Consider the following 25639-nt stretch of genomic DNA (forward strand, 5'->3'; position numbering starts at 1 on the left):
GGCATGCAATAAGCAATAATCATATCATGGAAAATGGGCTATCCATCCCCTCAAGCATTTATACTTTATGTTACAATTATACTCTGTTAATTGTTTTTAAATGTACAATTCAACTTTTATTGTCTTTGGTCACCCTGTTTGCAACCAAATAATATCTTATTCATTTTTTCTAACTACATATATATTTTGTACCCATTAACAACCCCCACTCTTCTCCCCACCCTGTGCTATCCTTCCCAGCCTCAGCCTCTTGTAACCATCCATCTTCTCTCTGTCTCCATGAGTTCAATTGCTTTGATTTTTAGACCCTAAAATAAGTGAGAACATGTGAAATTTGTCTTTCTGTATCTGACTTATTTCACTTAATATAATAACCTCCAGTTCCAACCATGTTGTTGCAAAGTGACATCCTTTTTATGGCTGCATAGTACTCCATGGTGATGTACCATATATTCTTTATGCAATCATCTGTTGATGGACATTTAGGTTGCTTCCAAATACCAACGCATGTGATCAGTACTGCAACAAACATGGGAATGCAGATATCTCTTCGATGCACAGATTTCATTTCTTTTGGGCATATATCCGGCAGTGGGATTGCTGGATAATATAGTAGCTCAATTTTAGTTTTTTTTGCAGAACCTCCAAACTGTACTTCATAGTGGTTGTGCTAATTCCCACCAACAGTATACAAGGGTTCCCTTTTCTCCATATTCTCACCAGCATTTGCTATTGCTTGCCTTTTGGATATAAGCCATTTTAACAGCGGTGAGATGATTTCTCATTGTAGTTTTGATTTGCATTTCTCTGATGGTCAGTGATGTTGATCACCATTTCATAGGCCTGTTTGCCATTTGTATGTCTTATTTTGAGAAATGTCTATTCAAATCTTGTGCCCATTTTAACATTGGATTATTTGATTTTTTGAAAATGAAGTTGTTTGAGCTGGTTATATATTCTGATTATGAATCCCTTGTCAGATGGGTGGTTTGAAATAATTTCTCCCATTCTGTGTGTTGTCTCTTCACTTTGTTGGTTGTCTCCTTTGCTGTGCAGGAGTTTTTTAACTTGATGTGATCCTGGCTGTTCATTTTTGCTTTGGTTGCCTGTGCTTGTGTGGTATGACTCAAGAAATTTTTGCTTGGACCAATGTCCTGAAGAGTTTCCCCAGTGTTTTTCTTTAGCACTTTCATAGTTTGAAGTCTTGTATTTAAGTCTTTAATCCATTTTGATTTGATTTTTTGAATATGGTGAGAGATAGGTGTCTAGTTTTATTCTTCTGCATATGGATATCCCATTTTCTGAGCACTATCTATAGAAGAGACTGTCCTTTCCCCATATGTTCTAGGCAACTTTGTTGAAAATGAGGTCTCTGTAGGTGTTTGAATTTGTTTTTGGGTTCTCTATTCTGTTTCATCAGTCTGTATGTCAGTTTTTAATGCCAGTATCATGCTGTTTTGATTACTATAGCTCTGTAGTATAATTTGAAGTCAGATAATACGATTCCTCCAGTTTCATTCTTTTTGTTTAGAATAGCTTTGGCTATTCTTGGTCTTTTGTGGTTCCATATAAATTTTAGGATTGTTTTTTCTATTTCTATGAGGAATGTCTTTCATATTTGGATAGAGATTGCATGGAATTTGCAGATTACTTTAGGTAGCATGGAAAAGTTAACAATATTGATTCTTCCAATCCATGAGTATCAAATTCAAATATATTTCCATTTTTTGATATTCTCTTCAATTTTTTTCATCAGATTTTTAGTTTTCATTATAAAGATCTTCCACTAATTTGGTTAAATTAATCGGAAGTCTGGGCTCATTTTTGTTCATTCTTCTTGGGAAGGTGTTCCAGATCTTCTAAGGGACTTGGACCTGAGACCTAAAAATGCTGCAGTTCTTGCAGACTTGTAGAGAAAGGTACTGCCACCAATGCCTTTCTTGGTACTTGGTGGCAGTACCTTTCTTCCTGGATAAAGTCTGGAAGAATTCTCTGAATTATCAGGCAGAGACTCTTGTTCTTTTCCCTTACTTTCTCCCAAACAAACAGAGTCTCTCTCTCTCTCCCTGTGCTGAGCTTCCTGGAACTGGGGGTAGGAGGACACAAGCACCCCTGTGGCCACCACCAGTGGGACTGTGCTGGTTCAGACATGAAGCCAGCACAGTACTTAGTCTCACCCAAGGCCTGCTATCACCACTACCACCCAAGTTCACTCAAAGCTTTAGAGACTACAATCAGCAGATGGCAAAGCCAGCCAGGTTAGTATCGCTCCCTTCAGGGCAGTGAGTTCCCCCGGGCCCCAGCTGGGTCCAGAGAGGCTATCTTGGAGCCATGGATTGAAGTAAAAAACCTTAGAAATTTAGCTGATATTCTATTCTACTGCAGCTACGTTGGCACTCAAACCATAAGACAAAGTCCTTCCCACTCTTCCCTTTCATTTCCATTGGCCAAAGAGCCTCTCTCTGTGACCACCACTGCCACCACCACCAACCCATGGGGAGTTTTGCTAGGCCCCATGTTCACTTAGAGCCCAAAGGCTCTTTTGTCAGTTTCTGATGCATGCTTCCAGGCCTGGGACATGCTTCCGGGCCTTCAGGACAGTGGGTTCCTCTCTGGCCCAAGGCAGGTCTAGAAATGCTAACCAAGAGTCTGGTTGGTGCCCTACCCCACTGAGGCCAAGCAGGCACCTAAGGTGCCAGATAGAGTCCCCTTCACTTTTTCCCTTGCTTTTCTCAAATAGAAAGAGTTTTTCACCATAGATGCCACAACTGGGAATGTGTGAAGTCACATCTGAAGCCAGCACATATCAGAGCCCAAGGCCCACCGCATATAACCTGGGTATTGCTGTTGGGTATTCGGGGCCATGGGGTTCTTTAATCAGCAAGTGTTGAATCCTGCCAGGTCTCTGCTGTGACAGAGCAGCACTGAGTTCAATGGAAAATCCCCCAGTTGCTGTGCTCTCCCTTTACCAAGAACACCGATTTCTCCCTGCCACACACCTACTGCTGGAGGATGAAGGAGAGGTGGCACAAGCACTCCCTTAGTCACCCCAGCTTGTGTCTCAGTAGGTCATGTGTCTCCCAGTCCACCAACTCTGAACTTGCCTAGGAATTGCAGTCCTTGTCGCCTCAAGTTCACTTAAAGCCCCAGAGCACTGCAGCCTGCATGATGAGGCTTGCTGGGACTCAAGCTCTCACCACTGGGATCAGCAATTGCTCTTTGGTCAGGGCCTGTCCACATGTTCCCCCTGCTTCCTGCTATGACAGGGAGATACTGAGTTCATTGCAAAGCCTCATAATCACTGCACTCTCCCTCTCATAAGTGCCCACATTCTCCAAGCTACATGGCTGCTGCTGGGGGATGGGAGAGGTTAGTGTCTGCATTCAAGACTGTCTTTCCTGCCTTCTTTAATGTCTACTTCACTGATTTGAAGTTAAAACCAGGTACTGTGATTGCTTACTTGGTTTTGGTTCTCGTGTCAGTGCCTTTTGTGTGTAGTTAATTGTTAAAATTCAGTGTTCCTTTGGGGTGGGGGACAAATGCTGTAGACTTCTATTAGGCCTCTTGCTCTGCCTCCTGTGTCTAACCAGGTTAGTTTTGATGCCACCCGTTAACATAGGAAGTGAAGCCACAGGAGTCTGATGCAAGCAGATGAAGGAAAGATAAAGATTGGAAGGTTGGTTTGTATATTAGAGATACTGTGGGACAACCAAGTACAATGGAATCATAGTTGAATTCAACAGTGAAAGCAGGTCAAGAAATCGAGGAAAATGATAAATCCAACACGTTTCTTTCCTAAGGAAATTTCAAGAGAAATTGTGACCAAAAATACGATGTTTGGCTTCTGTGACAGAGCAGCACTGACTTTAAAATTTAATTTCCGAGTCATTGTCACAGGACTGAAGCTAGAGGATCCAGAAGGGAAGCTGAGAAGGGAGGTCTGCCATGTATGCAGCAATCTCAGTGACAGTTGAAGCAGCAGGAGTCAATGAACTCTGAAGAGAAAATGCATCGATTAGAAGCTGAGGGCAAAGCTCTGGAGGATGCTAGTGTTTATGGGGCAGAAGAGGGTGGGGGTAGAGATACAGGAAGAATAGTCTGAGAAGGAAAGGAACCCAGAAGCTCTGGCTTTCACAGATGCCAGAGGTCAGAGGGTGACCAAGTAAGAGGACAGAACAAGTGCCCCAGCCCAGGAGGACTGAGGGTTTTCTGTGGGAGTTTTAGTTGCCTCTTTCTCTGTAGGTCAGCTGTGGCCCGCTCTCAGCCTAAGACAGTAAACTGTCCTGAAACGAATCTCTGCCACTCTTTTCTTCAAAGAGTCAATGCCCCTCCAGACCTGGCCTGCTTTTCCTCCTTCTCCATCACCCTTCAGTAGTTGTCTTTTTGTGTTTTGTCCAGAGTTCATTGTTATCTCTGCCCAGATCTGTCTGGTAGGCGCTTCCTCAGCAATACCACTGTCACTTTTAAAAGCCTGATTGTCATGAGACTATGTTCATTGGCTCACATTCTTTGAAGAACACTTCCTTTCATTCTCAGGGTCTAATGCTAATATAAAATGTACGTACATTTAAGTACCTCTGTGCTTACAGGCCTCTGAGCAGAGGGCAGAGGAGGAATGATTTGCTTTAAGTGGGTTATTATTAATTTGATTAATTAGTGAATTAATATTAATTTTTTCTTAATAATATAATATACCATTCAATCCAACCATTTAGTCTACAATTCAGTGGTTTTTAGTATATTCTTAGATAAATGTAACCATCACTGCAGTCGGTTTTAGGACATTTTTGTCATCTCAAAATAAAGCTCTGCACCCTTTAGCTACCACCCAGTCTCTTCCCATCTCCTCACCCCAACCCCAAGCAGCCACTAATCTATTTTCTTTTACTAGAGATTTCCCTATTCTAGACGTTTTATATGACCATATGTGGTATTTTGTGACTGGCTTCTTTCCCTTAGCATATATTTTTAAGGTTTACTCACATTGTAACATGTATTAATACTTCATTCCTTTCTTTTTTTTTTAATTTTTAAAATTTTTTTATTGCATTTTAGGTTTTGGGGTACATGTGCAGAGCATGCAATACAGTTGCATAGGTACACACAGGGCAGTGTGTTTTGTTTGCTTTCTCCCCTTCACGCACATGTGGTATTTCTCCCCTGGCAATCCCTCCCCCCTCCCCCTACCACTGGCCCTCCCCTTATCCCCCTATAGACCCCAGTGTTTAGTACTCCCCTCTCTGTGTCCATGTGTTCTCATTTTTCATCACCCGCCTATGAGTGAGAATATGCGGTGTTTCATTTTCTGTTCTTGTGTCAGTTTGCTGAGAATGATGTTCTCCAGATTCATCCATGTCCCTATAAACGACACGAACTCATCATTTATGATTGCTGCATAATATTCCATGGTGTATATGTGCCACATTTTCCCAATCCAGTCTATCATCGATGGGCATTTGGGTTGATTCCAGGTCTTTGCTATTGTAAACAGTGCTGCAATGAACATTCGTGTGCATGTGTCCTTGTAGTAGAACGATTTATAGTCCTTTGGATATATACCCAGTAATGGGATTGCTGGGTCAAATGGGATTTCTATTTCTAGGGCCTTGAGGAATTGCCACACCGTCTTCCACAATGGTTGGACTAATTTACACTCCCACCAACAGTGTAAAAGTGTTCCTTTTTCTCCACATCCTCTCCAGCATCTGTTGTCTCCAGATTTTTTAATGATCGCCATTCTAACTGGCGTGAGATGGTATCTCAATGTGGTTTTGATTTGAATCTCTCTGATGACCAGTGACGATGAGCATTTTTTCATATGATTGTTGGCCTCATATATGTCTTCTTTCGTAAAGTGTCTGTTCATATCCTTTGCCCACTTTTGAATGGGCTTGTTTGTTTTTTTCCTGTAAATCTGTTTGAGTTCTTTGTAAATTCTGGATATCAGCCCTTTGTCAGATGGGTAAACTGCAAAAATTTTTTCCCATTCTGTTGGTTGCCAATTCACACTAGAGACTGTTTCTTTTGCTGTGCAGAAGCTGTGGAGTTTCATTAGGTCCCATTTGTCTATTTTGGCTTTTGTTGCCAATGCTTTTGGTGTTTTGTTCATGAAGTCCTTGCCTACTCCTATGTCCTGGATGGTTTTGCCTAGATTTCCTTCTAGGGTTTTTATGGTGCTGGGTCTTATGTTTAAGTCTTTAATCCATCTGGAGTTAATTTTGGTGTAAGGTGTCAGGAAGGGGTCCAGTTTCTGCTTTCTACACATGGCTAGCCAGTTTTCCCAACACCATTTGTTGAACAGGGAGTCCTTTCCCCATTGCTTGTTTTTGTCAGGTTTATCAAAGATTGTATGGTTGTAGCTATGTTGTGTTGCCTCTGATGCCTCTGTTCTGTTCCATTGATCTATATCTCTGTTTTGGTACCAGTACCATGCTGTTTTGATTACTGTAGCCTTATAGTATAGTTTGAAATCCGGTAGTGTGATGCCGCCCGCTGTGTTCTTTTTGCTTAGAATTGACTTGGCTATGCGGGCTCTCTTTTGGTTCCATATGAAGTTCAAGGTGGTTTTTTCCAGTTCTGTGAAGAAAGTCAATGGTAGCTTGATGGGGATAGCGTGGATTCTGTAAATTACTTTGGGCAGTATAGCCATTTTCACAATATTAATTCTTCCTAACCATGAACATGGCATGTTTCTCCATCTGTTTGTGTCCTCTCTGATTTCATTGAGCAGTGGTTTGTAGTTTTCCCTGAAGAGGTCCCTTACGTTCCTTGTGAGTTGTATTCCAAGGTATTTTATTCTTTTTGTAGCAATTGTGAATGGCAGTTCGCTCTTGATTTGGCTTTCTTTAAGTCTGTTATTGGTGTAGAGGAAGACTTGTGATTTTTGCACATTGATTTTATATCCTGAGACTTTGCTGAAGTTGCTTATCAGTTTCGGGAGTTTTTGGGCTGAGGCGATGGGGTCTTCTAGGTATATTATCATGTTGTCTGCAAATAGAGACAATTTGGCTTCCACCTTTCCTATTTGAATACCCTTTATTTCTTTTTCTTGCCTGATTGCTCTGGCTAGAACTTCCAGTACTATATTGAATAGGAGTGGTGAGAGAGGGCATCCTTGTCTAGTGCCGGATTTCAAAGGGAATGCTTCTAGTTTTTGCCCATTCAGTATGATATTGGCTGTTGGTTTGTCATAAATAGCTTTTATTACTTTGAGATACGTTCCATCGATACCGAGTTTATTGAGGGTTTTTAGCATAAAGGGCTGTTGAATTTTGTCAAATGCCTTCTCTGCGTCGATTGAGATAATCATGTGGTTTTTGTTTTTGGTTCTGTTTATGTGGTGAATTACGTTGATAGACTTGCGTATGTTGAACCAGCCTTGCATCCCCAGGATGAATCCTACTTGATCATGATGAATAAGTTTTTTGATTTGCTGTTGCAATCGGCTTGCCAATATTTTATTGAAGATTTTTGCATCTATGTTCATCATGGATATTGGCCTGAAGTTTTCTTTTCTTGTTGGGTCTCTGCCGGGTTTTGGTATCAGGATGATATTGGTCTCATAGAATGATTTGGGTAGGATTCCTTCTTTTTGGATTATTTGGAATAGTTTCAGAAGAAATGGTACCAGCTCCTCTTTGTGTGTCTGGTAGAATTCGGCTGTGAACCCGTCTTGACCTGGGCTTTTTTTGTGTGGTAGGCTCTTAATTGCTGCCTCGACTTCTGCCCTTGTTATTGGTCTATTCATAGTTTCAGCTTCCTCCTGGTTTAGGCTTGGGAGGACACAGGAGTCCAGGAATTTATCCATTTTTTCCAGGTTTACTAGTTTATGTGCATAGAGTTGTTTGTAATATTCTCTGATGATGGTTTGAATTTCTGTGGAATCTGTGGTGATTTCCCCTTTATCATTTTTTATTGCATCTATTTGGTTGTTCTCTCTTTTCTTTTTAATCAATCTGGCTAGCGGTCTGTCTATTTTGTTGATCTTTTCAAAAAACCAGCTCTTGGATTTATTGATTTTTTGGAGCGTTTTTCGTGTCTCAATCTCCTTCAGTTCAGCTCTGATCTTAGTTATTTCTTGTCTTCTGCTAGGTTTTGAGTTTTTTTGATCTTGCTCCTCTAGCGCTTTCAATTTTGACGATAGGGTGTCAATTTTGGATCTCTCCATTCTTCTCATATGGGCACTTATTGCTATATACTTTCCTCTAGAGACTGCTTTAAATGTGTCCCAGAGATTCTGGCATGTTGTGTCTTCGTTCTCATTGGTTTCGAAGAACTTCTTTATTTCTGCCTTCATTTCATTGTTTATCCAGTCAACAGTCAGGAGCCAGTTGTTCAGTTTCCATGAAGCTGTGCGGTTCTGGGTTGGTTTCTGAATTCTGAGTTCTAACTTGATTGCACTATGGTCTGAGAGGCTGTTTGTTATGATTTCAGTTGTTTTGCATTTGCTGAGCAGTGCTTTACTTCCAATTATGTGGTCAATTTTAGAGTAGGTATGATGTGGTGCTGAGAAGAATGTATATTCTGTGTATTTGGGGTGGAGAGTTCTGTAAATGTCTATCAGGTTTGCTTGCTCCAGGTCTGAGTTCAAGCCCTGGATATCCTTGTTGATTTTCTGTCTGGTTGATCTGTCTAATATTGACAGTGGAGTGTTAAAGTCTCCCACTATTATTGTGTGGGAGTCTAAGTCTCTTTGTAAGTCGTTAATAACTTGCCTTATGTATCTGGGTGCTCCTGTATTGGGTCCATATATGTTTAGGATCGTTAGCTCTTCTTGTTGTATCGATCCTTTTACCATTATGTAATGGCCTTCTTTGTCTCTTTTGATCTTTGTTGCTTTAAAGTCTATTTTATCAGAGATGAGGATTGCAACTCCTGCTTTCTTTTGCTCTCCATTTGCTTGGTAAATCTTCCTCCATCCCTTTATTTTGAGCCTTTGTGTATCCTTGCATGTGAGATGGGTTTCCTGGATACAGCACACTGCTGGGTTTTGGCTTTTTATCCAATTTGCCAGTCTGTGTCTTTTGATTGGTGCATTTAGTCCATTTACATTTAGGGTTAATATTGTTATGTGTGAGTTTGACACTGCCATTTTGATGCTAGCTGGCTGTTTTGCCCGTTAGTTGTTGTAGATTCTTCATTATGTTGATGCTCTTTAGCATTTAGTGTGATTTTGGAGTGGCTGGTACTGGTTGTTCCTTTCTATGTGTAGTGCCTCTTTCAGGAGCTCTTGTAAAGCAGGGCTGGTGGTGACAAAATCTCTGAGTGCTTGCTTGTTCGCAAAGGATTTTATTTTTCCTTCACTTCTGAAGCTCAGTTTGGCTGGATATGAAATTCTGGGTTGAAAGTTCTTTTCTTTAAGGATGTTGAATATTGGCCCCCACTCTCTTCTGGCTTGTAGAGTTTCTGCCAAGAGATCTGCTGTGAGTCTGATGGGCTTCCCTTTGTGGGTGACCCGACCTTTCTCTCTGGCTGCCCTTAGTATTTTTTCCTTTATTTCAACCTTGTTGAATCTGACGATTATGTGCCTTGGGGTTGCTCTTCTTGCAGAATATCTCTGTGGTGTTCTCTGTATTTCCTGCAATAGAGTGTTGGGCTGTCTTGCTAGGTGGGGGAAATTTTCCTGGATAATGTCCTGAAGAGTATTTTCCAGCTTGGATTCATTCTCTTCATCACATCTGGTATGCCTATCAAACGTAGGTTAGGTTTCTTCACATAGTCCCACATTTCTTAGAGACTTTGTTCATTCCTTTTTGCACTTTTTTCTCTGATCTTGGTTTCTCATTTTATTTCATTGAGTTGATCCTCGACTTCTGATATTCTTTCTTCTGCTTGGTCAATTCAGCTATTGAAACTTGTGCATGTTTCGCGAAGTTCACGTATTGTGTTTTTCAGCTCCTTTAATTCATTCATATTCCTCTCTAAGGTATCCATTCTTGTTATCATTTCCTCAAATATTTTTTCAAGGTTCTTAGTTTCTTTACGTTGATTTAAAACATGTTCTTTTAGCTCACAAAAGTTTCTCATTATCCACCTTCTGAAGTCTAATTCCGTCATTTCGTCACAGTCATTCTCCGTCCAGCTTTGTTCCCTTGCTAGTGAGGAGTTTTGGTCCTTTCTAGGTGGCAAGGTGTTCTGGTTTCGGGTGTTTTCCTCCTTTTTGCGCTGGTTTCTTCCCATCTTTGTGGATTTATCCACCTGTCATCTGTGTAGTTACTGACTTTTTGATTGGATCTCTGAGTGGACACCCAGATTGTTGATGATGGAGTATTTCTGTTACTTGGTTTTCCTTCTACCAGTCTAGCCCCTTCGCTGTACGACCGCTGAGGTCCACTCCAGGCCCTGCTTGTCTGGGGTGTACCTGTAGCGGTTGCGGAACAGCGAGGGATGCTACCAGTTTCTTTTTCTGCTATCTTTGTCCCAGGATGATGTCTGCCGAATGTCAGTCTTATGGATATAGAGGGTTCAGGGAGTTGCTTGAGGAGACAGTCTGTAGGAGCTCAAGTGCTGAGCTGTGAGCTCTGTTGTTCATTCAGGGCTGCTAGGCTGCTATGTTTAGTTCTGCTGCAACCTAACTCGTAAGAAAACCCCTTTTTTTTCCTCAGATGGTCTGTCTGGGGGGGGGGGTTGGGGCTTTCCTTGTGAGTGTCCGCCTCACTGTCCTGCCCAGCTAGGAGGCAGTCTAGTCACTTTTTGCCTGCCGAGGCTCTGCCCTGCTGGTGTGAGGTTCGCCCTTTTCCTGCCGGCTCCGCCCTTCTGCTGTGGTCTCCGCCCTGTTGCCTCGGGCTACGCCCTGTGGCGGAGTCTCTCTGTTGTACCGGGTTGCCTCGGCAGTGGCAGGCTGCGTCAGCAATGGGCGTGTACCTCAGTAGGGGCTGATTGCCTCGGTAACGGCTGACGCCCCTCCCCCGCGGAGCTGCGCTTTAAAAAAAAACCTATTCACCGGGAGCGTTTGGAATCGCCGTTTTGTTTGTCGCACTGCGCTCCCCCAAACGCTGAGTCCCTGGGCTTTCCTGGGCTGGGTCACAGTTCAAGACCCGTTCAGTCTCAAGTTCAGCCCACTCGGGTCTTAGTTTGCCGGTTCAACAGGGCACCCGTAACAGTGAGCTTTTGTATGGAGCGCTGTGGAGCGCCTCTGCGCTCCGGCGCAGAGGGACTCCAGCTGAGACCTCTGCCTGGCGTCCCGCATCTCTTTTATACCTGGGAATTTCCCTGTTCTGTGGGCAACTAAGATCCATCTGGAAATGCTTCCCCGACTCACCCTCTCCGTGCGTCCAGCGAGAGCTTCAATCCTGGGTTGTTCTCACAGCGCCATCTTGAGTCCTCCTCCCTACTTCATTCCTTTTAATGGCTGAATAATATTTCATTGTATGGTTATACCATAGTTTATTTATCCATTTATCAATTGAGAGACATTTGGGTTATTTCCACCTTTTGGCTATTATCAATGAACCTGCTGTGAATATTTATGTGTATGTTTTTGTGGGGACATATGTTTTCATATCTCTTGGGTATATACCAGGAGTGGAATTTTGTATCACTATGTAACTGTTCCTAAATGCTATTTGTTTTGTTTATATGTAGGCAAATTTTAGGAAATGGGGGTTTTCCCACACATCTTCAAAATAATTATTCTAACAATTTAAGATGCAGAAAACAAATAACCTATTATAAAGGGGGCAAAATACATGAACAGATGCTTCTCAAAATAAGCATGCAAGTGTCCAACAAACATATGAAAAATGCTTAACATCACTAATCATCAGAGACATACAAATCAAAACCATAATGAGATACCATCTTATGCCAGTCAGAATGGCTGTTATTAAAAAGTCAATAAACAACAGATGTTGGTGAGAAAAGGGAACATTTATACATTTGTGGGTGGAAATGTAAATTACTTCAGTCACTGTGGAAAAATACTTTGGAGATTTCTCAAAGAACTTAAAATGGAACTACCATTTGACCGAGCAATCTCATCACTGGGGATACATCCAAAAGAAAATAAATCATTCCACCAAAAAGACATACATACTCATATGTTCATGGCAGCACTATCCACAATAGCAAAGACATGGAATCAGCCTAGGTGTCCATCAATGATAGATTGGATAAAGATACCAGGGAATACTATGCAGCCATAAAAAATAATTAAATCATGTCCTTTGCAGCAAAATAGATGGATGTAGCAAGAGGCCACTAGCTTAAACAAATTAACACAGGAACAGAAAACCAAATACCACATGTTCTCACTTATAAGTGGGAGCTAAACATTGAGTGCTCATGGTCATAAAGATGGGAACAGTAGACACTGGGTCCTACTAGAGGAGGGAGGAGGGCAAATGTTGAGAAACTGTTGGGTACTATGCTCATTACTTGGGTGATGGGATCATTTATATCCCAATCCTCAGCATCACATAATATACCCATGGCAACTTGCACATGTACCCCCTGAATCCAAAATAAAAGTTGTAATTTAAAAAGAAGAGAAAAAAATAAAAACCATTCTTTTTATAAATTCTGCACCATGTTATCTGATATAGCCATACTGAAGTAATATCTGCCCAAATAAATATTCCTTATTTTATAACTGAGATGTTTGTTGTTGTAATGAGCAATAGAAGCATTTTATACCTTTGTTTTAAAAACCTCATTAAATGCTTACTTAAAAAATGTTCTGTTTGGTTTGAGCTTATAATTTCGTGCTCATTCAAAGTTTTGTAGTTATTTCTCTCTACATTAAGGTTGCTAAGGGATGCTGAAATGTCAACAATGTATAAATAACAGAAGCTCTAGCTTCAGAAGGCAAGAAGATAATAATGAGAGGATTATTGATTGGAAAAGATAAAAGCCTTATGCTAACAAACACAGATGTATTATGTGTCTCGAATTTTGTCTGTTTTGGCTTCTCTCATGCAAAAAGTGAAGATGGTAAAAATATTTCTGAATATAAGAGAGTTGGGCTTTTCAAATAATTGTTTTAGCAGCAGGCTATAGAAGAAAGCAGTGGTAAATTGTTTTTCAACCCAACCACTAAAGTGAAGCTGGAGCTACAAAGATTGTTTAGATTTGTGTTTCTCAACTCCACAGGTAAGTCTGAGTTGTCCATATGCTTCCAAAGATTTGGACTCTAAAACAAGGACTCAGGTTCTTCAAAGGGAAATTGAAAAATAAGAAAGTTACATTATATGTAGGTTTTTATTTCTTTAGTTATAGTCTGATACTGATGGTCCGTATGACAAAGAGGAAAGAGTATACAACTTGGCACTACAAAGTCTGGCTTTCGGGTTTTATTCTTCCACTTAGTAGACATATGAGTTTAGGTAAGATACTTTATTTTCTCCATAGGATAATTCTTTTTTGTATCACAGAATTGTTATGGAGGTCAAATGAAATGTTTGTGAAAATGTTTTTATAAATGATAAAGTTCATTGTAAAAGTAAAGAATTAGGGTTGGGTGAGGTGGCTCATGCCTGTAATCCCAGCACATTGGAAGGCCAAGTGGGGTGGCTCATGAGGTCAAGAGATCAAGACCATCCTGGCCAACATAGTGAAACTCCATCTCTACTAAAAATACAAAAATTAGCTGGGAGTGGTGGCACATGCCTGTAATCCTAACTCCTCAGGAGGCTGAGGCAGCATTGCTTAAACCTGGGAGGCGGAGGTTGCAGGGAGCAGAGATTGCGCCACTGCATTCCAGCCTGGGCAACAGAGCTAGACTCCATCTCAAAAGAAAGTAAATAATTAGGTTTATTTGCTTGTGAATAATTATCATTAGATAATTATTTTAATAAATAGTCATATTATACTCAAGTAACAAAAGATGCATTTTGTCTCATGTTCACTCTATCCATAAAAGCTTTGTGCTGTGACCCGTTGTCATAGTAACCCCATGATCCACAACCTCATAACCCTAGAATCAAGCTGTCACTGCAAGACATTTGAATTGCCTAAAAGTAGCTAGGAAGAAATAAAGTTGACCAGCATTTGGATTTGTAACACGATGGCAAGTTTGACAGGCCATTTATTCTTAGGTCCAAGATTTACTTTCAGAGACTAAATTCTTTCTTATCAGAACTAAACCTGCAACGGTTTGTGTTGCCTTCATGTGGCTACCAAGAGTCAGTTTATACCATAGAGTACTTTGAGATTGAACTGATACCTTCCTTAAATTTTATACATACACATATAATTATGTAATATATTATAAATTTACAATATTATGTATTATAATTATATTATGTATTATATTTTAATACATGTTATAAATATACATTATCATGCAACATTTAAAGTAAAATTATTTTGATATGCTGAGAAACATCTAAAAGAAACAAAATTGTAGCTATAATGTAATACCATTCACTTCTTTAACAAATATATATTGAGTGTCTGTTATGTGCAACACAACATGCACTAGGCATTTGGCGCAGCAGTGAATAAAGCCTGCCCTTAGAGACTCCACAGTGAGGGAAGAAGGCATTAAACAAGTGATCACTTCATTATTTAGTTACAGCAGAGGTTACTGCTGTATGCGAAGAGACAAGGTGCTAAGAGAGTTTATGACAGGGACAGAACCTGGGTTAAGGTGAGGGAAAATTCCCTGAGGGATTAGTACTTTAAACATGAAATCTACAATGAGGATGTTGATATAAGAGAGTGACAGAGTCTGGTTGTAGCATTTATTTATTTATTTGTTTGTTTATTCATTCATTAAAACATTTTAATGAGGTATGATTGACATACAAAAAGCTGCACATACTCGATATATCATAACTTGATGAGTTTGGAAATAAGCATATACCTGTGGCATCACCACAATCTCTGCCATAAACATATCTATCACCTCCAAAAGTTTCCTCACATCTTTATTATTTTTTCCATGATTTGGACATTTTACATAAGATCTGACCTCTTAACAAATTTTTAAGTACCTATGAAGTATTAACCATAGTGACTATGCTGTATAGTCACTATGCTATGTATGTATGTATAGTGACTATTCTGTATAGAAGAGCTTATTTATCTGGCATTGCTGAAACTTTATACCCTTTGATATCTCCTCATTTTCTCCTCTCCTCTTGTAATCGCCATTCTACTTTCTGCTTCTATGAGTCTATTTTAGATTTCTCATATAAGTGTGATCAGGTTCATCCATGTTGCTACAAATGATTAGATTTTTCTTCCTTTTTTAAGGCTAAATGACATACCATTGTGTGTATGCCACATTAAAAAATTTATTCATCTGTCAATGGACATTTAGGCTGCTTCATGTCTTGGTGATTGCAAATAATGCTGCAAGGAACATGGGAGCATTATCTAAATATAAGTTAAACTCTGGAAAGTGAATGCATATGTCACAAAGCAGTTTCAAAAATAGCTTCCCCTTAGTTGTTATTGTGAGATATTTGTCTTTTCAACATAGATCTCCATTCAGTCTGCAATGTCTTAGGAATAAACCTAATCAAGGAAGGAAAATATTTTTACACTGAAAACTATGAAACACTGATAAAAGAAATGAAAGCAGACACAAATAAATGAAAAGACATTTGATGTTCATTAACTGAAATTAATATTGTTGAAATGTCCATACTACCCAGAGGGATCTATAGATTCAATGCAGTCCCTAGTTAACTTCCATTGGCATTTTTCAGAAAAATAGAAAAAAAATCCTAAAATTCATTTAGATCCACAAAAGATCCCAAAGCAATTTTCAGCAGAAAGGACAAAGCTAGAGGCATCAAATTTGCTGATTTCAAACTATATTATGAGCCTACAGTAATCAAAGCAGTATAGCACTAGAATAGAAACAGATGAGTAGACAAAAGGAACAGAATATAGAGACCAGAAATAACTTCACATATAGGTGGTCATCTGATCTTGAACAAAGGTGTGAAGAGTACATGAGGGGGAAAGAATAGTCTCTTCAACAAATGGTGTTAGGAAAATTGGATATCTACATGCAAAAGGATGAAATTTGACTCTTACCTTACACCATCATACAAAAATCAAGTAAAAATGGATTAAAGACTAAAACATAAAACTGGAAACCATAAAACTCCTGGAATAAAACACCAGGGAATAAAAGCTCTTTCAAGGTCTTAGAAATAATTATCTTGGTTGGGACTTTTAAAAGGTGTCATTGGCAGCTGTGTGGAGAAAGAGTTGAAGTCAGCAAAAGTATGTGACAGAGAGTCCTACAAATATAAGGGGTGTGGTCTGAATTAGATTTTTTCAAACTATTCTTCATCTCAATTTATTCACCCAAGTTATGTTCCAGAAACTCTAGTTAGAATGCTCCTGACTTTTTCTTTTTCAGGCTAAGACTTGGTTTTAAATATTATTCTGCTCATTTGTTCATCCATATATATTTAAAATAAATTTATTTTAGTCATAAGCTTATGAAAAATAGGTCAAAATTACCTTTCTAGTTTTCTTAATATGATGGAAAACGTGTGTGTGACTTCTTAATTTTTTAATGAAATGAAGAAAAAAGAAAAATTATAGTGGTATATAGAATATAGAAAGTTTGATAAACCATTCATTTTTCTTGAATTCAATAAAAAATATTTCTCTTTAGAAATGACTTTTCTCCTCAAAACTTCTAGATGAGCTGGAGAGCATTGAATTTAAATACAATTTTCTCTTAGCAAATTCCACAGCAGTTTGTGGCTTTTACAAGAAGTTGGAGTTATAATAATCTTAACTTCCTAACTTACAATGTATTCTTAGTAGCACTTAAAATAGAAAACCTCCCAAATTCTTATTTCTTTACACCCAACATTTAAGATTCTCTATGATCTTTCATAACCTGACTCCACATTACTTAAGACTTCAAATTCTTTGAATAACTCTGGCTTTCTGTTGCAGATTCGTCAACAGAGGATTCTCAAACATGAGAATTTATTTTTCTTTAACTACTGAGGCCTGAGGTTATATACTGTGTTTAAATCTTTTTGAAATGGTAGTCCAAAGCTTTGTTGTCAAGTGTGACCCATGGACTAGCAGCATCAGCATCACTTGGAAGTTTGTATAAAATGCAGAACCCAGAATCTCAGTCCCCACTCCGAACCTGCTGAATTTGCCTTCTAACAAGAACCACCCCAGGTGATTCCTATACTTCCATCAATCCCCTTCCCACTGCAATCCCATCATTACTTTCACTTCTTTTAATACTCCTATATCTGTACTTAGCAAGCTCACCAGTGTCTTTTTATACAATGTGCTACACTGTAAACCAGTGTGTATTTGAACAAGACTTTGAAATGAAGAATCCATGTTTCTCTCCGTGTTTGTGTGCATCAATTCATGGTGAGAATGTTCACTGTTCATTGGTGCCACCAATGCTTTCATCTCTCCAAGTGTGCTATGCGCATATGATCTTGCTCAGTGCTGACTACTACCTTCATCTTATAACGCTCTTCAACTATGCCTTCATATTGTCACCTCTGATTGTCCTTCAGTCTCTCTGGCTGCTCTTTCTCAGTTTCCTGAAGCTAACCTTTCTCTAGCTGCCCATCTAATGGCAGGTGTCTGTCCTGAGCTCTCTTCTCACTTCACATAATTGGCATGATACCCCTCTTGGCAATATCAGCCATTCCTGTTACTTCATTCATCATTCCTATGTTCAACAAATATGTATGGAGGCCTACACCGGTGCTGGGTGTTCTGCTCAGAGATTGATGTATAGATGCATGGGACAGAGAGTTCCACTTGAGTGCATATGTGCTATGATATAACGAGTGCATGCTCTGGGAACACAAAGGAGGGACAGTGTTACATGGGAGTCTGGTAAGGCATCTGGCAGAAATCATTAGATTGTTTCAGATTTGGGCTTTTATCTCCCTTGAATGTTTCACAGGCTTTTTATATTCAGTGAAGTGTAACAGCAACAACAATAACAAGCTCCTACAAATCTATTTTTCATTCTCTATCATCTATTGTTTCACTCATGATTGGCTAGACTCTGTTATGTAACAGCAAGAGACTGCCCAATTCTAGTGATTTACAGGCAACAAAAGTTAATTTATTACAATACTGCATGTTCTTTGCAAGATGGCAGGGAGGCTGTGCTCATTGAGGTCCTTCAGGGACCAAACTGATGAACTAGCCACCATCTCAAACCTTAGTGGTGATTGTGCCAGAGCTCTGAAGGCTCTTATGTCAGCAATTAAATGCTTCTGCATAGAAGCGACACTTTTTAGTTTTGCTTATAGCCTTGAACTTGAAGCAAGGCTTCACTCAAGAGGCCAGAGAATGCAGTGCTTAACATGTGTCCCAGTAGAATGATAGAGAATTGGAAATATTTGATGAACAGCACTAATGATATGACACCAACTCAGATGGGAATATCTTCATTTACTACATCATTTAAACCAGAGACCTCGCAGGGACCTTTCTCTCATGTTCACATGATTTTGCATCTTTGAAGCTTTCTCCCAATGTTCCCTTTGTCCTTAGGGTGTTTGTGGTGGCTAAATCCTTACTCTTTTCTCACTTGGATGATTTTAATAGCTTTCTAACTATCCTCTAGACTTTTAAACATCACCCTGCTGCCAAAGTGATCATTCTAATATATTTTACCCTATTTAAGACCCTTCTAAAATTTTCCATCACAAGATAAGTTCCAAGCCTTTCACAAGACCTATCCTTTACATCTGGTGTCTCTTTTCCAGGTTTTCTCTTACCAGGCTCCTGTGTGCTAGTCATGTTTTTAAATAACTTGTTGCTGGGCCTTTTCATATGTTTTTCCTTTGGCTTTAACTAGAAAATGTTTCACTCCCTATTGCCATGGCACCCCTGTTCCCCACAAATACTTTGCTTAAACGTAGAAAATCCCTAATCATCTTTTAAGATTCACATTTAGAATACTCTTCTCTAAATAGGCTTTCCTGATTTATTCAAATGGAATGAGGATTCTCTGTCTACTCTTTGCTACCAGATTGTCCTATGTATATCATTCTCAAAGCGCTTGTAGCATAGTTTATATCAATATGTTTTAGATTGCATGCCTATCTCCCTCAGCTAATCTATAAACATCATGTTAGTAAGGACCTCTTACTAAATGTTGTGTTCTCAGCAGAGTAAGTATGAAGTTCTTGGCACATAGAAAATGCAAAGTAAATGTGTTTCGTATGGCTAAAGATACAAAGCTAAGAAATTAATTTTAAAATCACATCATAGGAAGATAAATTCTACAAGCACATAATGGTTGATTTTTAAAACCTGTGTATTTTGTTCAGAATCAAGTGTGTGTGGGCATATGTATATGTCTATTTGTCATGTCCCAACTCAAATCTTGGGCAAGTTAATTTGCTCGCATAAACTTCAGTTTCCATCTCTCTAAAACTGTGTCAAAATGATTAATAATATTATCTGCTTTATAGGATTATTGGCAGGTTAACTCATTTGATGCCTATAATGAGGGCATTTAGCAAGGTGCTTGTATTAAGTTCCTATTGCTCCAGGAACAAATTGTCACATACTTGGTAGCTTAAACAGATAGTACAAATTTATTATCTTAGAGTGAAGGTCAGAAGTTCAAAATAGGTCTCACTGGGCAAAATTTAGGTGTTCCTTCTGCAGACTCTAAGGGACAATCTATTTTCTTACTTTTTCTGGCTTCTAGGGCTTCCTGAATTCTTTGGATTGTGGCTCCTTCCATCTTCAAAACAAGCAATGGTCTACTGAGTTTTTCTCACAGTTCTTGACCCTGACACATACTCTCTTATCTCCCTCTTAAGCTTATAAAGAAGCTTTTGGTTGCATTGGGCTCACCTGAATAATTTAGGATAGCCTCTTCATCTCAAAATTCTCACTTTGAACACATCTGCAACTTCCCTTTCACCATGCAAGGTATGTAAAGCTGCATATTCACAGGTTCTAGTAATTGGGAAGTGGCATCTCTGGGGGAGCATTATTCTGCCCACCACAGTGCTCAATCTCTTCATTATAAGGAATCAGTAAAGTCTGACACTTACTATTAGAATTATGTACTATTTCTTAAATATCATCAAATTGTTGTTTTTGCTATAGAGCTGAAACACTTTCAAGCCAGACAATCTCAATACAATGTGTCTTTCTATTAATAATTTAGCATGAAAAAGCCATGCTCCAAATGTGGGCTAGTCATTTGGAGATGAAATGACTGAAAATTAGTCATTTTGTGACACTGGGATCCACTTATAGTAAAAGGAAATTGACATTTATCTAAAATTACCTTAGCAGCCCTAAGGAAGTCAGTTTTGTTGTCATTACCATCAATGTGTAGTAATGACTAACAGTTACGGAGAATTTAGTGCCGAGAGCCATTCAAAGTGTTTATATAGGTACTGACTGATTTGATCCCAATGTTGTAGGACTTTCTCCTTAGTTCAGCTAAAAGCTGGGTTCTTATTACACAGCCATGAAACATTAGGCTCACAGACACTTTGAAGGGTGAGAAAAACGAAATTTATTGAGCGAAAAGGAAAAAAAAAAAAGGGAAACAGGGACTCTCAGCAAAGCGAGAGTCCTGCTAGCTGGTTTCCACCTCACAAATTGAGTCTCAGGTACAACCCGAAACGGGAGAGGCCAGGCTCCTCCTCCTTGCAGACGGTGCAAACCTACTGAGGCTCCTGAGTGCACATGGCCCGTCAGAGGTTCTGCCGGGAAACCATTTTTTTTTTTTTGAGACGGAGTTTTCGCTCTTGTTACCCAGGCTGGAGTGCAATGGCGCGATCTCGGCTCACAGCAACCTCAGCCTCCTGGGTTCAAGCAATTCTCCCGCCTCAGCCTCTCGAGTAGCTGGGATTACAGGCACGCGCCACCATGCCCAGCTAATTTTTTTGTATTTTTAGTAGAGACGGGGTTTCACCATGTTGACCAGGATGGTCTCGATCTCTTGACCTCGTGATCTACCCGCCTCGGCCTCCCAAAGTGCTGGGATTACAGGCTTGAGCCACCGCGCCCGGCCTGGGAACCATTTTTACTTAGCTGTCTCACCACAGCCAGCCTCATGAGGAGGTATTTTATTTTTCCTTCTTTTATGGCAATTGAGACTGTCCAAAGTTTCAGGGCATGTGGTAGAGACGGGATTTAAACTGAGGTGGTCAGGCTATAGAACCTGTACTTTTAACCATAGCACAATAAGCACAGAAACGTAGAAAAGAATGGTGCGATATTAGAAGAAGAATCACTCTACTTTGGGCTAAGAGCTCCTAGCATTTTTATAGCTCATCATGGTACAGGTTGAAAGCATTTAGTTTTATTGAATCTAATTCTTGTGCTTAAAAAAAAATGCACAGTAGACAACCAGCTGTGTTGGGAGTTGGTCAGCTTCCAGAGATACTTGAAAACAAATTGTCCAGTGAGTTCAGGTTTTTAAAGACATGTCCTTCAAGTTTATTCTTTCTCTCTCTTTTTCTCCCCCCAAAATATAAAAACATTAACTACAGTTACTCTCATATATTATCTTTTTATTCTGCCAAAGTGCTTTCAATACACAGAGTTTAAAAGAAGGAAGCTGCCTTTTTAAAAGTAAGTTGTTATCCAAGTCAATGTTTTCTTAAAAATGTCCATGTTTCAGAGGACTTCTTAGGACAAACAGATGTTACAAACACTTCATTTTGAATTATTATTATTATTTTTTGAGACAGAGTTTCACTCTCGTTGCCCAGGCCGGAGTGCAATGGTGCAATCTTGGCTCACTGCAACCTCCACCTCTAGGGTTCAAGCAATTCTCCTGCCCCAGCCTCCCTAGTAGCTGAGATTACAGGTGTCCGCCATCACACCCCGCTATTTTTTTTTTTTTTTTTTTTGTATTTTTAGTTCAAACTCCTGACCTCGGGTGGTTTGCTTGCCTCAGCGTCCCAAAGTGCTGGGATTACAGGTGTGAGTCATGGTGCCTGGTCCTACAGGTGTGAGCCATGGCGCCCAGCCAGATCTTAAGAACACTTTAAACACTGCTTGGCTAAAATATAGAGGAAAAGTTAAAATGATAAAGGAAAGATTATTAATGTGGCTAATTATTACCAAAAAAGTTAGGAACTATTGTTGAAACATTTTATATGCCAGAGAACTCATTTTAAGGAAATTATTCCAGGGTACAACTGTGAGCAATTGGCATTTGCTCAAAGTATGTTGACAGAACTGGATGCTTACTCATAGGTTCAGGAAGATAAATAAATTAACTTAATGGGCCTATATGTTCATTACAACCACATTAGCATAAATACCACCTTATGTAAAAAAAATCTCTTTATGCCAAAAATAAGCAAGGAAGAGAGCAATTAAGAAATGGATGTAAATAAAATGATAGGTAATTGATTAGTAAACTCTCTGTATGGATGAAATACATTTCCTATAGTAGTTAAGCCTACCACATACATTTGATTAGGATGAATTCCAAATAATTTTTGAAAATCAATAGTAATTAAGTGAATTCCTTCATTCACCTACTGCATTTGACTTTTAGTCATGATAACACTGATGGGTTGGAGAGCATGTTACCTGCAATATGTGGTCACGATTTAGTTTTTATGCTTCAATGTTTTATTTAGAATCTTTTGGCAGATGAAGCTGTTGACCTTCGTTAGCTAGAAACAGCTGCTTTTCTATTTTTATTTGTAGTTAATGTTTTCCAAGTGTCAAGCATATGTAGAGAAATTTTTTCCATAGACTGATATTAAACATTTTATTTATATATTTTTTATTTTTGATGGTCCTTGGGACTATTTAGAAAAGTGAGAGCCAGTTGGAGCATTCACTGTAAATGCTTTCAGAAAAGAAAATCTCCCTTTGGTATTTCCATGGATGGGTCAATATCACATTCATTTATTTTCGTGGCATGCTCAAGTACAGTGTGATATTCTGGAAACACAATCTGCTGTCTGTTTTGACTGAGTTAAAAATACATGATCTCTTTTAAAGTTTTAAATTGTTTCTTCCTAAAGACAAAGCAAGGTAGTTTTCAATAATCTTAGGTTTGGTTCTTTGTTTTGTCACTGAATGGATACTTGAGAAAGTCATCAGTTGATAATCTTAGTTTGAAGAGTATGGAAAACCAAACATTGTGTGTTCTCACTCATAAGTGGGAGCTACGCTATGAGGATACAAAGGCATAAGAATGACACAATGAACTCTGGGGACTCAGGGGGAAGGTATGGAAGGGGGTGAGGGATAAAAGACTTACAAGTTGGGTGCAGTGTACACTGCTCGTGGCATGTGCTAAATTTTGCATGGTGTGTGGGTGTGCCAAAGTCTCACAAATCACTGCTAAAGAACTTACGTAACCAAACACCACCCATTCCCCAATAACCTATGGAAGTTAATTTTTTAAAATGAGTATTTCTTATTTCATATACTTACATTTTTATTTTCTGGTTGAAGATGGAGATAATTTAGTTTCTTCTTTTAGTTTGTGCTGTAACTAGAGGTTTTTTTTTTTGTTGTTGTTCCTATGATAGAAGTTTTGGTAAATGTATGAGCCCTCTTATTTTCTATTTGCGTGTTATGCATAGTTTACTGAAAATTAGTGCAAAATGTGGGAAAATTTAAAGCTGAAGGCAAGCCCCACCGTGTCCTTTGATGATGGATACAGAGATAGGTAGAGCACATGTCTTGGGTCCTGAGTAGCATACAATGACCAGTGAGATTAAGAAACAGAGGAAGCAGGAAGAGAATGCTGTGAGATTTACCACATTTTATTTGTGATAAGTCTCAGGTAAGATAGAATTGCCCTAAATTCTTGAAGCACCAGGAAATCTTGATAGGAGACTCAGTTTCTAAACCATAAGCACTTGAGGAAGCCATGTTTCCTCACAGGGCTGTGTGATTCGTGCTGGAAAAGAAACTCTTGGTTTTGCGATTGTTGACCCCAAGAAGGAGGTCATTGCTGTGGCTTTCATCTTTGTCTTTGTGTTTACCTGGTTAGAATGACATATGGGAAAGTAGCTCTAGAGTTTTCTTAATGATTTTTTAAAATAGATACTTATAGTAATGTTTCAAAAATATGCACTTCTTTTTTTTGTCTTTCAGGAACATTACAAAAAGCCTATTTTAAATCAAATGGGAGTGAACCTTTGGTCACTGATGGTGAAGTACAAAGGTCCGATATTATTCTTATAAACACAGTTTATAACCAGAGCACTTTGGTGTCTACTGCACATCCCGAACAGCACATTCCAGCCTGGACTACAGATGTTTCTCTCCCAAAGGACCAAAGTCACAGGAATACAAGTAAGTCCAAAAGTGACACATGCTAGAGGCTTTTAATGTTCCACAGGTAGGTTTTTAAGTTTGGCAACCAGTGCTTTCAATTACAATCATGTGTCAGTCACACAGGAAAATCTCCACTCAGTTTGAAACAGTGGAATCCAAACTGTCTCTTTTGGATTGGAGAAATAGAATCATCCTGCTGTTCCTCAAACACTGGCAAACATATACTGTGATCAACTAAAAGTCAACTTAATCCTTCTTTTCCTGGCTCAAAATAAAAATGAATACACTGTCTCAGACCTAAGATTTGATATCCCTTTGTTACCCGGTAAGCCTACCCTAGTGCCCTATTCTTAAACATGAAAAGCCCAGATGTTCAGGTAGGAACTGAGTAAGAAATGAAAATGTATCAATGCTGTTCAATATTTCTGAGGTCTGAAAATTTATGCTTCTTGCCCTAATATAGTGGTATTGATTTTGTAGTGGTTCATCTGTGAAAGTTTGTGCTTCAGTTTTAAGTTACTTATTTTGAGACAGTTGATAAGTAAGTTAACTCACTGACTGTTGTTGGTCCCTTGCAGGAGGACCAATTAATTCAATAACAGGATGCTGAGTGATTTAATGGGAGCTATTCCCCTATTTACTTTTGAGATGTTCATGTGTTTTTTTTTCTTGCTTCCCTCTTCGCCTTCTATCACTGGCTGTAAAATTTATTTTACATGTAGGTGAATGACAAAAAAAATCACACCTTGAGAAAAATGGCATGTGCCAAACTCTTCTGCATGAGGGCAAGGGAATGATTTGTTAGTTATTCTAGAAGAAGAACTGGCAGAGAGAAAAGACAGAAAGCGTGGACATGGGTCATGATGAGATGGTGAGAGCTGGCGGATGACATGCTCTGGAATGTGACTGTACCTTTTGATTAAGTTACTATTGCCCTTCCAGAATACTCGGTGGGAGTGGATTTGTGTGGAAAATTCCAAGAGGCTTAGCTCTGATACAACCAATGCTAATAAAAGATAATCAGAGCACAGTACAGCCACTGCCAGAATTTTCTTCATAGTTATTTTGCCTCTTCATTTCTACTTTGTAAAACAAGGTTATGTGATTGAAAATTACACAAAGCCCACCCACCCATGATCATTTTCTTGTTTGTTTCTCTCTCTTCCACAAAAACCCACAGAAGGATATCACATCTTAAGTCTGAGACAGTGTACCTATTTTTATTTTGAGCCAGGAAAAGAAGGATTAAGTTGAATTTTAGCTATCAGAGTATATGTTTGCCAGTGCTTGAGAAAAAGCGGGATGATTCTATTTCTCCAACCCAAAAGAGACAGTTTGGATTCCACTATTTCACAGAGCACCTATAGGTATTAACTGTTTTTGTGCTTAGTGTTTACCAGTGATTAAAATGCATTTGGGTTCATTATCTGATAGTATTTTT

The 25639-nt window shown here is 39.1% G+C and overlaps 1 protein-coding gene across 3 annotated transcripts in view; it reads left to right on the forward strand.

Moving 5' to 3' along the window:
* CORIN (corin, serine peptidase) overlaps nt 1-25639 on the forward strand; it is a 263919-nt gene that overhangs the window by 39145 nt on the left and 199135 nt on the right. For all 3 annotated transcript variants that reach the window (XM_035293752.3, XM_008993384.5, XM_008993382.5), the window contains exon 3: nt 24016-24216. In XM_035293752.3, coding sequence (XP_035149643.1) covers nt 24016-24216 — 201 coding nt within the window. The remainder of the gene's footprint in view (nt 1-24015; nt 24217-25639) is intronic.

This window comes from Callithrix jacchus, chromosome 3 (genome assembly GCF_049354715.1).
Source record: "Callithrix jacchus isolate 240 chromosome 3, calJac240_pri, whole genome shotgun sequence".
Taxonomy (NCBI): Eukaryota; Metazoa; Chordata; class Mammalia; order Primates; family Cebidae; genus Callithrix; species Callithrix jacchus.